The sequence below is a fragment of the Chrysochloris asiatica genome, unplaced genomic scaffold (assembly GCF_000296735.1).
Source record: "Chrysochloris asiatica unplaced genomic scaffold, ChrAsi1.0 scaffold00001, whole genome shotgun sequence".
Lineage (NCBI taxonomy): Eukaryota > Metazoa > Chordata > Mammalia > Afrosoricida > Chrysochloridae > Chrysochloris > Chrysochloris asiatica.
The window spans coordinates 15533143-15547017 of record NW_006408519.1 but is presented as its reverse complement, the minus strand read 5'-3'; the positions used below and the strand labels follow the sequence as shown (position 1 = coordinate 15547017).

The following is a 13875-nucleotide window of genomic DNA, read 5'->3' as shown; positions in this document are numbered from 1 at the left end:
AAATACATATATAAAACATACAAATATATTTATATGTATATAGTTTGTTATGTGCTTTTGGGTAGGTGCGAGCTCATAGCAACCCTGTATAAGGTTTCAGAGGAGCAGCTGGTGAGTTTGAACCACCATGGTTAGTAGTCCAGTGCTTATTCTGCAGCACCACACAAGAATTCTGTATATATATTTACCAGGTGGGGCACTGTAGGATAAGCACTAGACTGCCAACTTAACAGGCACTCCTTATGAGTCAGAACCGACTCTGCAGCATATAAGGATTAGAATAGCTGCCCATGGAGTTGGCACTTAACAACATATACATATATCACAGGAGAAAGATGGGGATTTCTGCTCCTATAGCGAGTACAGCCTTAGAAACCTCTACAGTGTTGCTATGGATTGGAACTGACTCGAAGGCACTTAACAGAGACTGTGTGTGTACTAAATTGATAGTATGGGTATTATGTAATTGCAATCCTACAAAGACGACTTACATATTTTTTACAGAAATTGAGAAAGAAAGCTGTGGAGACCCTGGTACACCTTTATATGGAATTAGAGAAGGAGATGGATTTTCTAATCGTGATGTTTTAAGGTTCGAATGCCAATTTGGGTTTGAATTAATTGGAGAGAAATCCATTGTTTGTCAAGAGAATAATCAATGGTCTGCAAACATACCCATCTGTATCTGTGAGTACCAAATGCTTTGCTTCCAGACAGCATATGTTACCCTGTCCTTGCATATAATTGCTTTTGTAATGGATTACAAAGAGTTGGAACTAAGTAATTATTTTTGGACAAGTAGCACTTTGTGATAGTATCTTTAACAAGTGTGCTTATGCCAAATTACAAATTCCATTGCATATTTAAATAAAGTTAGCATAGTTCACTAAGTAATTGCAAAATATATATTACATGTGTTTCTATAGTACTTTATTGGTGGCATTTTATACTTTATTGATTGCATAATCTTAATGGAAAGTATGCATCTAAGCTAATTCTAATAGAGTCATTTATTCTAACAAGATAGTATATGCTTATTTGCAATCAGAAACACTTAAAATATTTAAAGCTTATATTTTATGTGTAATGCATTAACTTAGTTTTACTTTTAGATGCTCACATTAATGCATGCTTTACTTATGTGACATTTATATATATTGCTCAGAATGAAATCCATTAATGTTTATGATATACAATATGTTTGAATCAAAATAATATATTTCTGTAAATACATTGAAACTTTTAAAGATAACTACAATGAACCACAATTTATGTTATCTACTGGTGCACTTTGAAGTGCAATTAAATACTATCTTCATAACCAAAAAGATAATTTACCTCATGTACAAATAACATTGAGCATTTTGCATTTCAGTTTTGAATATTCACAAATGATGACACATAAACCAATAATCAAGAAAACAAAAACACATTTTTGGTGCTAAAATATAAATGTTTTCAGCTGTATTAAACATACAAAGATAAAACTTTTCATTTTGAAATCCTTTATTCCTTAACAAAGGTATTTGCACAAACTTTAATATTTTTTTTTTTTTTAAGTTTGACTAATATTTTCAAAGAAGAAAGTGAAAAATTTTTAAGTATTTTATGTGGCTAGAGGTGAACCATTTTCAAGTAATAAACATCAAATAAAACTTTCTAGTGTATACACTGCATAGTTAAAAAAGGAAGAAAGAAAAACAGCAAATAAACATTCACACCCCAAATAAGAGAAAGCTTATAGATAACGTATCATTGTTTTTACTATGATTTCTTCTCTGAGATAATTTTCTTTTTTTTTAATCCCCACCTTCTCTCTAAATTGTCTATACACAAACCAAGCAAACCAAAACCTAGGGTGAAGACAGGGGAGAAGTTCATTTTCTTTTGGCATGAGAGCTCATATGTAGTAACTCTCTCAATAGCTAAATATTAGCCATCTTAAAAAGATAATTCATCTTCTTATTGGAGTTATAAACTCCCAAAGAATTCCATGATCATGTTAGGAATGAACTTTAACTAGTTACCACCCCTAGTCATGTCTTCTCTGGACAATATAATACTAATTTTGTTAAAGTCTATATAGGAGATGATATGTTCATTTAATGGCACTGTACTTCCTATGGAAACCTCCATTAATTTTTATATATTCTTTTTTAAGCACAGAAATTAAAACTTTGTACACCACTCTAACATGAACATATAAATATAAAAAAATTACTGTAGTTATTCTAATTATACTTTGTGTATATTTAATCATATAGTCTAAATGTTATGTTTTCTAATATGTCAAAAATGCCAGCATTTTATTTATGTTTTATAAGATAAGTTATATCATTTAATATTGTTTTATCAAAATGATAATTTTTATAATTATAGAAGATAAAAATAAGGCAATTATTATCTTTGAACATTTACTTTGTTTCTTAATCTTCCTATTTTTAACAGTTCCTTGCCTCTCTAACTTTACTGCGCCAATGGGAACAGTTCTTTCTCCTGATTACCCAGAAGGGTATGGAAATAACTTAAATTGCATATGGACAATAATCTCTGATCCAGGGAGCCGGATACACCTTTCTTTTAATGACTTTGATCTGGAATCCCAGTTTGACTTCCTTGCTGTTAAAGATGGTGACTCTCCAGACTCCCCAATTCTTGGAACCTTTACTGGGGCTGAGGTGCCTTCCCATCTTACTAGCAATAGTCATATATTACGATTGGAATTTCAAGCTGACCACTCAATGTCAGGACGTGGCTTTAATATCACTTATAATAGTAAGTTTGTTTTGTTTTTCTTTCCTTATGATATACTTCAAATTTTGGTTAGAAAAGGATCATGCTCTTTTGTTGTGTAGGAAAGACTTAAGACATGAGAAGTCTGTGCCCAAAATATGCCAAAAATGGTCATTTAGTGTTTGATTTCTGATCACATTTTACTATTTATTATGTCATTTCTCTTTGTTAGTGAGATACCTGCTTTACATAAATTCAGACCTATTATGTCATATACTTTGCTCAGTAATTATATACAGACATAAACATAGGTTTTTCCTTCAATGTGCTCATAAGTCAACAGAGTACTTAAAACAAATAATGATGTAATAGAGTGATAATTATAAAATCAAAATTCATAGGACTACAGAAGCATCACCGAGAAAGAAATTATTAGCTTTGGCGTACTGGACCACTAAACTGACTTATCATAATTCCAGTGGGGGTGGGGGGAAGACCACAGTGATTAAGAGTATTAGCTCTGAAGTTGTTGTTGTTGAGTGCAGTGGAGTTTGTTCCAACTCATAGTAAGCCTATATATGATTACCAAGGAGCAGCTATTGAGCTTGAACCACCGACCTTGCAGTTCAAATTGATCTTGTAGTCCAGTGCCTTAACCCATAGCACCATACCAGAACTCCACCACCAGGGCTGGGACCTAGTAAATGCTCTATAAACAGTAGCTATTTTTGTTTAGCTGGCTTTTGATATGTAATTTGACATCTTATATTAGATTGCTATGTTTATGACGTTGCTGTAGAGTTGAGAAGACTTTGGGGTTATTTAGTTGTTTAAAGCCTTGATGGTGCAGTGGCTAAGTGCTTGGTTGCCAACTAAAATTCAGGAGTTGGATCCCACCAGCTGCTCTGTGGGAGACAGATGTGACAGGACTTCTGTAGAGGTTACCACAGCCTGGGGAAACCCAATGAGGCAGTTCTACTCCGTCCTACGTGGTGGCTGTTAGTTAGAATGGACTCCATGACAACAGGTTTGGATTGGTCAGCTAGTATTTATTACTCTTCGTCTGTACATTTAATAGGACAAACATTAATTCTCAGTTTAATAAAATGTGGGGAAAGGATAAATCACATTGAGGAAAAAAGACATGAGTGAGTATTACACTTACATACTAATCCTTTTATTTGCAAATGGTGACCTGAAGTCATGGAATGCTGAGTGATTTTTACTGTTTTTCCTGGAAGCTGCTCTGTTAGACATTTACCCAACTTGAGTTAATGTTTGCTTCACTTAGCAATAGTATTAAGTTTCCTGTTCTTCATGTTACCCTTTAAAAAAGAATTGCACCCCCACCACAGGTTCATTCAATGTTGAGTTGTGACAGTTAGGAACAAAATGCAATTATCCTTTTTTCAAACTGATTCTTATTGTTGTTGTTTAGTGCCTTTGAATAAGTTCTGACTCATAGTGATTGTGTATTGTTTTTCCAAGGAGTGGAAACCACTGACCTAGTGGTTCAAACCTACTTGTACAGTGCATTATCCCACACACAGCTCCACAGCAGGACTTCAAAGTGACACTTTGTCATCATTGTTGTTGTTAAGTGCCATCAAGTCAGTTCCAACTTATAGTGATGCTTAATAGGGTTTCTGAGAAGCATATGGTAAGCTTGAACCACCAACCTTGAGTTTCAAAATGGTCTTGCAATCCAGTACATTCTCCCACAGTGCAGCACCATGACATTAGCAGTAGAGAATTCTGTCACTAATAAGTTGTCAAAGCATAATTGTACATCATTAAAGTTCAATTCACTGAGGCATGTGTCAGAGACTTGCTGCATAAAATAGTTTCTTTACTTGACAGTGATTTTAAAAAAATCACATATTTGTATATAGAAATATGCATGAATCAATCATTTTAATTGTATTAAGTGCATAATACTTTTAACTTCAGTGTTTGTGGCACCTTCAGGGTATTATGTAAATGTCACTCCAAGTTCCTTATTTTGTTGCTTCAATGAATATGCAAATTCCTACATTTTATACTTACAATGGAGATACTCTTTTTTTCTGAAAACACATCATTTGAATGTTACATACAGGAGCAACCAGGCTAAAAGAAATGTAAGCACAAAATAAAACCATGATTAGAAATAACTGTATACAGAAAATATATGTAATCTAGAACTTAGCTTAATTATAATTTTGTGCTGTTTAACTTAAAAATGTATATTTCATGTTCAGGAATCCTGATAAAGTGAGTAAATAATAAAATTATTTAATTTATGAGCAACATCAAAGTGATGATTAGTGAAAAATTCATGCACATATTCATGAAATGTTAATATACTAATATGAAATTGTAAAACCCTCATAATATATACTTTACGCATTTGTATTTATTGTTAAGCGCCTTGACTCTGTTCAGAATCACCGTGACTCTGTGTAAGGTTTCCAAGGAGCGGCTGGTAAGTCTGAACCGGCGACCTTGTGGTTCAAACAAACCGTGTAATCTAGTGCTTTATCCCACAGTGCCACACCAGGGTTCCTAGTATAGATGTTTTCTAAGGACACTTCCTGCAAATTGTAGGATTTTTGGCGATCCCTGTGTGGCGCTGTGGGTTAATTCGCCAGACTGTAAAGCCGTTTGAACTGCAATGTCGGTGGTTCAAGCTCACCAGCTGCTCCTCGGAAACCCTGTACAGGGTCGCTATGGGTCGGCACCGACTCGACAGCTCTTCACAACAACAACAACAACATTCCAGGCATGAAATTAGTAACACCACCTAGGAGTCCTGGTGTGGCACTACACGATGATGCACTAGAGCAACTGGTAGGAGACATTACACTAATTTCTAAAGTTTAATGTGTATTTGTTGCTGCAGAAGAATAAAAAGAAAAATATGTATGATCACAAAATTCCATAATCTATGAGAAATTCAAATAAAAACACTGTCATTACATTTCTACTAAATACATAATTACTTAGTATGTAGTTTATTAATCCACTAAGAAATTGTTTCTTCTATGTGATTTATCTATGGACTGCATCTATATAACATGGGAGAAACAAGCCAGAAAATATGGTTGCCCAAAACTCAAGCACTCACATTCTCCTATGAGACATGAGACAAATAATGTGAGATTCAATATGTTGTAGTAGAATAAATGAAAAGCCAGATCAGAGGATATATTTCAATCCTATCATTTCCTTTCTCTGCAACCTGTGGCAAGCTGCTTAAATTTTACTGGATCTCAAAATTCTTTTCAGAAAAGGTAAAATACTTTCTTCACTGGACAGCTCTAAATATTAAATGAGATAATAGCATATATAAAGCTTCTATTACAGTGGCCTAGAACATGGCACTTGCAAAAGAGTTATCTCTCTTCCTTTTTCCTAAATGGAAAAATGTAAATGTCATAAAAAATTATGAAGATATTGTCTGACTTTCATACTAGACAGAAACACATATAATTCTCACAGCAATGCTACTCTGCCATTCCCAGCAGAGGGAATTACAAGAAAAGTTACTGATGAGATTTCGTTAACCTGCTCTGTATTCACATTAACTGGGATTCTGACCAGTATATTAGGAACATAGTTACATAAATTAAGCATAACAACCTCTAGAAATAGCAGAAACAATTTTATTTTGAAATCATGTGACTTTAGAGTTCAATTCATATTTTAAAACAACAATTCCTATTACCTATCAGAGATGAACAAATAGGATCAGAGGAGAGTCTTTAGTTTTTTTGTTTTTTTTTTACAAATAAGTAAAAGTGTTTTCTACAATGAACATAAAACAGTTTGAAATCATCTTTTATTCTCTAAAGTACAAAATGGTCTCTCCCTTTCTCATATTGCTTGTTTGTTTTTGTTTTCTATTGTCTAAAGCATTTGGGCATAACGAGTGTCCTGATCCTGGAATACCAATCAATGCACGACGGTTTGGGGACAACTTTCAATTAGGAAGTTCGATTTCAGTTATTTGTGAAGAGGGATTTATTAAAACCCAGGGAACGGAAACAATTACATGCATTCTTATGGATGGGAAAGTCATGTGGAGTGGACTGATTCCTAGATGTGGAGGTAAGTTTCATGGTCTTTCAAACGTGTAACCCTAGCATTATGCACAGAAAATGATCATTAGAAATGCGTATTTAATCAGAAAAGTTGTTGTAATGTATATCTTACAATATTACTTAGTATCACATATGGCACATACATAGGTAGCCTAACTAAACTAATTTTTAGTGCTATAATTATTTGTAGAGAATTTAGATGCTACTATTTCAAAGCACTTTTATTAAAAAATGTGTATTCATCAATTGCAAACATCAGTTGCATGTACAAACTTGATTCGGTACCTTTTGTAGTTACAGTTTAGTATAGTATAGTTTATAGTTTCCATATGTAATGTTTTTCATATTTTAGATAGTCATTGTATAAGCTGATTTAATTTTCAAATTATGTTGGCAGTGATTAATTACAGCAAATAAATTTATACTAAAGCAGACATATATTTTAGATGAATACTTTCTAAAACATGGTTTCTTAATTTGTCTTCAATTTTCATTTGCTCAATAAAATGTAATCAAGAAGGCACATTACTCCGTGTGTGTAATATATATGTAGTATTTGGACATGCTATTCAACCGACTCGACGGCACTTAACAACAACAACAACATTCATCGTTGTGTAGATACACTCACATAAAATCCGAAATGATTTTGGAAAGCAGAATGTGAACATACTTAAAAAGAAAACTATATTAAGTATATAGTGTTGTTGTTGTTGTTAGTTGCTTTTGTGTTAGTTGCTACTCATAGTGACCCTATGTCCAGCAGAATTAAAGACTGCCCGGTCCTGCACCAGCCTCACAATTGTTGTTATGTTCAAGCCCATTGCTGCTGTCACTGTTAAGGGTCTTCCTGTTTGTCTCAGCATGATATTCTTCTCCAGGGACTGGCCCTTCCTGATAACATGTCCAAAGTATGAGAGACAAAGTCTCACCATTCTGGCTTCTAAGGAACATTCTGATTGTACTTCTTCCAACACAGATTTATTAGTTCTTCTGGCAGTCCATGGTATATTAAAGGAGCTTTGGTAGTGTAGTGATTGCGAGTCAAGCTGCTAATCTTACAGTCAGCGTTTGAAACTTCCTTGGGAGAGAGATGAACCTTTCTGCTCCCATAAAGATTTACAACCTCAGACTCTATACAGGGTCTCTATGAGTCAGAACCGACTCCACAGTACATAACCACCAACCACCACCATGGTGCTTTTAATATTCTTCTCCAGCACTATAATTCAAATGTACTGATTCTTCTACAATCTTCCTCATTCATTGTCTAAATTTCACATGTATATGAGGCTAATGAAAATACCATGGTTTGGGCCAGGTGCACCTTAATCCTTAAACTGACATCTTCTCTGTATAATTCCTTAAAGAGTTCTTTTGAAGCAGATTTTCTTAATGTGATATGTTGTGTGATTTCTTGACTCCTGCTTCCATGAGTATTGATTGTGAATCCAGTATGAAATATATATAACTGTGTGCATGTGTGTGTTTAAACCTTACAAGTATTACCTAACTTAGAATTTATTAGAATTACCAAAAACCACGCTTATGATTGCCCTTATTAAAAACATCTTATTAGTAATATGTACCATGTATATTGTTGCAGTACATAACTTACTAATATTGCCATTCCCCTGCTAACCTCTAAGACAAATTAATATCAGATTGATAAAGATACTGATAGTAAAAGACATTACTAATAAAACTAAAAAAAAAAAAAAAAGTGGTATTTGACTTACATAAGGACCAATTTACAAAGGTGTCAGTGGAAGGGAGCCACCATAATTACTTAGAATTTAGAGTAGAAATATGATACTAAATCCTACTTTTCTCCTTCTACTCTATACCTCAGATTATCTATTTTCTTAACAATGCACAGATGAGCAGCTTATCAAGAAGTGGATTAAATAGAACCAGGAAATACTAATAGATCTCCATGTAATAACTGATTATTTTTTCAATGTTTTCTTCTTTTTCACGTTTTCCACTTCTTTTTCTACTTTTATCCCAAACTAACAATGGAATCTTCTACTTTCTCAATTTCTAGATGGTAAGTTAGTAATGTTCAAATATATACACTTCAAAAGAATAGGAGACATCAATGAAGAGTGTGGTGATTATCTATAAATTCCAACTTTCATTGGATTAAGTATATTATAATATCTCACTGATGAAGTAATCCCAGACTACTGTTATGCTTTCCTATGAGTCCCTTCAATTATCACTGCCCTCTGCCTCACTTCTAATCATTTTCTCATTGTAGTGTCAGTAGCTGAACTAGATGATTTCTGTGTTGTTTTCCAAATTTCAAATGCTAAGTGGTTAGTAGGGGATTCCCTGGCAATAGTAAAAAACTAAAACTAAATTTAATGGATTTGCACAATAAAGAACTAAAATAAAAAGGGGAAAATGAGAAGGCATGTTCAATTTTTTTATTATATTTTGCCTCTGAGCTCATTCATTTATTCATTTAGCTTAGTTTCTGACCCAGACTTAGTAGTCAGAAAGCTTACATTAATATTTGAAGAGGGACAGAAAAAGGGAGATGAGAGAGAAATTTGTTTCCAGTAAAACAGCACGTGTTCAGTGTGACTGGAGTGGAGGACAGAAGGCTGGGGTGTGATAAATGATCTGACAAGGCTGATGCATGGCATGCTTTGTAGACCATGTTAAGTAGTTTCAAAGTTACCCTGTGGTTGATGAAGAGCCATTTCAGTTGGGAAGTGACATGACCTGAGTCTCTTCCACTTTTACACTGCAAGTTGTTTTCAGTCTTAGGGGACAGACACAGAGACCACCTATCTGTAACTGTTCAATCTTGTTGAACCCCTACTTGTGTAACTTGAATGTTGGTTTTGGAAGTACTTGGTGCTGAGCTGCAGGGGGAGGGAAAACTAATAATTCTGGTATCAACAAGTAACTTTATCAATCACTGCTTAATTTGACAAAACGATTTCAGTGAGATTTCTCACTGTCTGTGAAGAAGTAATGATATTTAACTTTTAAAAAATCTAAGTTAAACAAAAGCAGAAATCATCAGACAATATCTTTGATATCCCATGTGAGTTGTTGTTGTTGTTAAGTGCTGTCGAGTCGGTTCCGACCCATAGCGACCCTGTACAGGGTTTCCGAGGCTGTAAATCTTTACGGGAGCAGAAAGCCTCATCTTTCTCCCGTGAAGCAGCTGGTAGTTTCGAACTGCTGACCCTAAGGTTCGCAGCCCGATTCGTAACCACTATGCTACCAGAGCTCCTATCCCATGTGAGTAAAGTTTTATTAAACATAACACAGAAATGGCTGTACCCTTACGTTGACAGAGAACTTCCAGAGGTTCAAGCCAGATTCAGAAAAGGGTGTGAAATGAGTAATATCATTGCTGACATCAGACAGATCTTGGCTGAAAGCAGAGAATACCTGAAAAATGTTTACCTGTGCTTTATTGACTACTCAAAGTCTTTTGATTGTGTGGATCATGAAAAGCTATGGACAACATTGTGAAGCATGTGTATTCCTGAACACTTAATTGTGCTCATAAGGAATCTGTACCTGGACCAAGAGGCAGTTGTTCAAACAGAACATGGGAACACTGAATGGTTTAAAATTAAGAAAGGTGTATAACAGGGTTGTATTCTTCCACCATACTTATTAAACCTGTATGCTGAGCAAATAATCAGAGAAGCTGGGTTATGTGAAAAAACAAATGTGGCATCAGGATTGGAAGAAGACTCATTAACAATCTGTGATATGCAGATTATACAACCTTGCTTGCTGAAAGTAAAGAGAACTTAAAATACTTCCTGATGAAGATCAAAGACCATAGTCTTTGGTGTGGATTGCATTCCAATGTAAAGAAAACAAAATTTCTCACCACTGGACCAATATACAACATTCTTATCAACAGAGAAAAGATTGAAGTTGTCAGGGACTTCATTCTTATTGGATCAACCATCAATAGTCATGAAGCAGCAGTCAAGAAATCAAATGACATATTGCATTAGGCAAATCTGCTGCACAAGACCATTTTACAGCATTGAAGAGTAAAACTGTCATCTTGAGGACTAAGGTGCGCCTGACCCAAGCCATGGTATTTTCAATAACCTCATATGTAGGCAAAAGCTGGACAATGAATAAGGAAGAATGCAGAATTGATGCTTTTGAGTTAACGGTGTAGGAGGAGAATATTGAAAGTACCATGGGCTGCCAAAAGAACAAACAGTTCTTTTTGGAAGAGTGCTCCTTGGAGGTCATGATGTCCAAACTTTGTCTCTCATACTTCGGACATATGGTCAGGGGAGCTCAGTCATTGGTGAAGGATATCATTGGTGGATAAGGTGGAGGGTCAGGGAAAAAGAGGAAGACCCCCTGTGAGATGGGTTGGCAAAGTGGCAGCATCAATGGGTTCAAGCGAGGCAACAATTGTGAGGTTGACCCAGGACTGAGCAGTGTTTTGTTCTGTTGTACATATGGTCACTGTGAGTTGGTACCAACTCTATGGCACCTAACAACAACAACAATATAATCTAGCACAGACCAATTGGTCCTCTAAATAACCTAAAGAGGACATTTCTACTGAAAGAGATGATTTCCTCCACGTCTATGAGTGAAGTACACACAGCTCCCTCCATTTTCTGGATCTGACCACCAATGTGAAAACATCACTGGGGATGAGGTTGTAGTTAGCTAGAGAAGGCAGAATCTGAGTGGGCTGGAAGCAATCTTATCATGACACTTACCGAGGTCCTTGTCATATCTTAGTGCCCCACTTTAAGCCTGTTTCCATCTAAACAAAGCAGACTCCTGTTAACTCCTATGTAACTAACTCTGTTGGGTTGGGTTTTCTAAAACTCTAATTAAGATTCATATTGATTTCCTTTAGTTTAGCCTCAGTTTTACTGAGATATCACCAAAAACAGCCTAAGGTTAGCTGAGGAAATCTCTCTCTCTCTCTCTTTTTTTTTTTTTTACGGTGTTTTTTCTTTTTCAATTCCTTCCCCTGACCATTCCATAAACTGGTATAGTAGAACTCCTATTTACATAGGAAACAGTTTGAGAACTCTCCAAGCCTTTCTTCTCTATTCTCTAGGCATTCCATAAGGAGATTTGGTGGCACTGTAGGTTAAGCACAAAGTCAGCAGTTTAAACACCCCAGGAAGTTCAAATCCACCAACCACTAGCTGCTCTTTGGGTGAAAGATGAGATTTTCTGTTCCTGTAAGATTATAGCCTAAGAAAACTGGGACAGGGTCACTGTGAACCAAAATCAACTCATGGAAGTGTGTTACGCATTCCATATTTCAATAGAAGATTTCTGCTTGCTCTTCTTCACAGTTCATCTTTTAAGGTCTGAGATAGGCTTCCATTTCATCTAAACTCTGTTCTATTATCATCATGTTAAACATTTATATTATTGTTGTTGTTGTTATGTGCTATTGAGCCAGTTCAGATTCATAGTAGCCCTGTATGGGGTTTCCAAGGAGGAGCTGGTGGATTTGAACTGCCAACCTTGTGGTTAGCTGTCCAATGCACATCCTACAGCACCACATTTCCATAGATGAACAAATCATATGTACATGTTTACAGGTTCTGAATAATTCAAATAATTTTCTAATTTTATTTTCTTCACAGAAAACATTCTAAAATTCAAACATATCATTAACAGTTGCTAATGGGTATGTTATTGTATATTAAAGTAAAAGTAGACAATTACTTGTTTTCATCAGAATATATAAAACATGGAGAATATTCATATACAGTGTTTTGATTAGTAAAACCAGGATTTCAATCTGCATTCCATATCGCCACCTTGCCAGCCATTTGTCTCTATCACAACAATCTAGAAATTGTCTAAATTGTCATTTAGACAATTAAGTGATTAACCACGTCAAACAATCTTCACTCCCAAAATTCTGCAAAATCTTTCAGGAAAGTGAAAGGAAACATTTCATGTGTCATTGTCTTCAAAATAAGAATTGTTGAGAAATGAGATCATAATGTGTTGCAGTTCTCTGATTCCACAGCTGAACTTAGTTTTATTTCAGATAGCTAAGATACAATTGTTGAACAGAATTGGGTTATACATTTTATTCACTGACCTGTAGTTCAACACTGATGCATTAACTAAGGATAGATTTGGGCTATCTCTGTAAAAATTTAAACCTCATTCTCAAGAATGGGTTGATCAAATCTTCCCATGAACAAGAAAAATTAGTACATTTAAAAGCCTTGTGCACTTTCTGATCGGCTAATGGAAAATAAAATACCTTTGTTACTGTAATCAGCATTGAAGTCATTTCACTATGAATTTCACACACTGTCATCATAACTCCATTTAATGACACTCAAGGAAATGACTCCTTCACCTATGCTTTAGAGTGTAACCTGAATATAACTGGCTCTCTCTAGGGCCAGTCTCTGCATGATGTTGTCTTCAAAGACACATCTAAAAGCTATGAAGAACGATGCAGATGGTTATTGTACATCTCCTGACACATGGATTTTCATAGTGTGTCACAGAGAAAGCTTCCTAAAACTCTGTCGGGGTCTGCCCTCGACATAGTTGTGTTGTTCACGAGTGTTTGGTTCCTGAGGAGGGGAGATCCAGCGGCAATAGGGATAGCGAAAGAATACACAGACAAACAGAAGGAGGGAGACAATGAGGCACCCCAAAGCCAGGGTGGATACATCACTGGTGGGCAGGCTTGGGAGTACAGGCATCGTGGCCTCTGCAGGCAGCAACTCACTGCCCTGCTATCTTTACTGCATGCCCTCCAACTCGTAATGCACCGCAATCTTTACTGCAAGCCTTCCAACCAGTAATGCACACCTGGGGAGGCCCAGGGCTCTGCTTTATTCAGGGGAGGAGCTTCACATCAAGCTGGGAGGGACCAAAACAGGATACAGCTAACATCAGTACTTTTCCAGACATTCAGGTAACTTTACATCATACTTCGCTCGTTCAAATCCCAGGCTAGCAACTTGGATTCTCAGGCCAAATTAACATATCTATAGCCCCTGAGCTCAGGTGGGGGAAGGTGAAAGATAAGGATGAATGGGCTGCACCT

The 13875-nt window shown here is 35.7% G+C and overlaps 1 protein-coding gene across 2 annotated transcripts in view; it reads left to right on the top strand.

Moving 5' to 3' along the window:
* The window catches only part of CSMD3 (CUB and Sushi multiple domains 3), a 1928297-nt gene that overhangs the window by 1203713 nt on the left and 710709 nt on the right, over nucleotides 1-13875 (top strand). For both annotated transcript variants that reach the window (XM_006830658.1, XM_006830657.1), the window contains 3 exons: nucleotides 505-687; nucleotides 2449-2775; nucleotides 6628-6822. In XM_006830658.1, the coding sequence (XP_006830721.1) occupies nucleotides 505-687; nucleotides 2449-2775; nucleotides 6628-6822 (705 nt within the window). The remainder of the gene's footprint in view (nucleotides 1-504; nucleotides 688-2448; nucleotides 2776-6627; nucleotides 6823-13875) is intronic.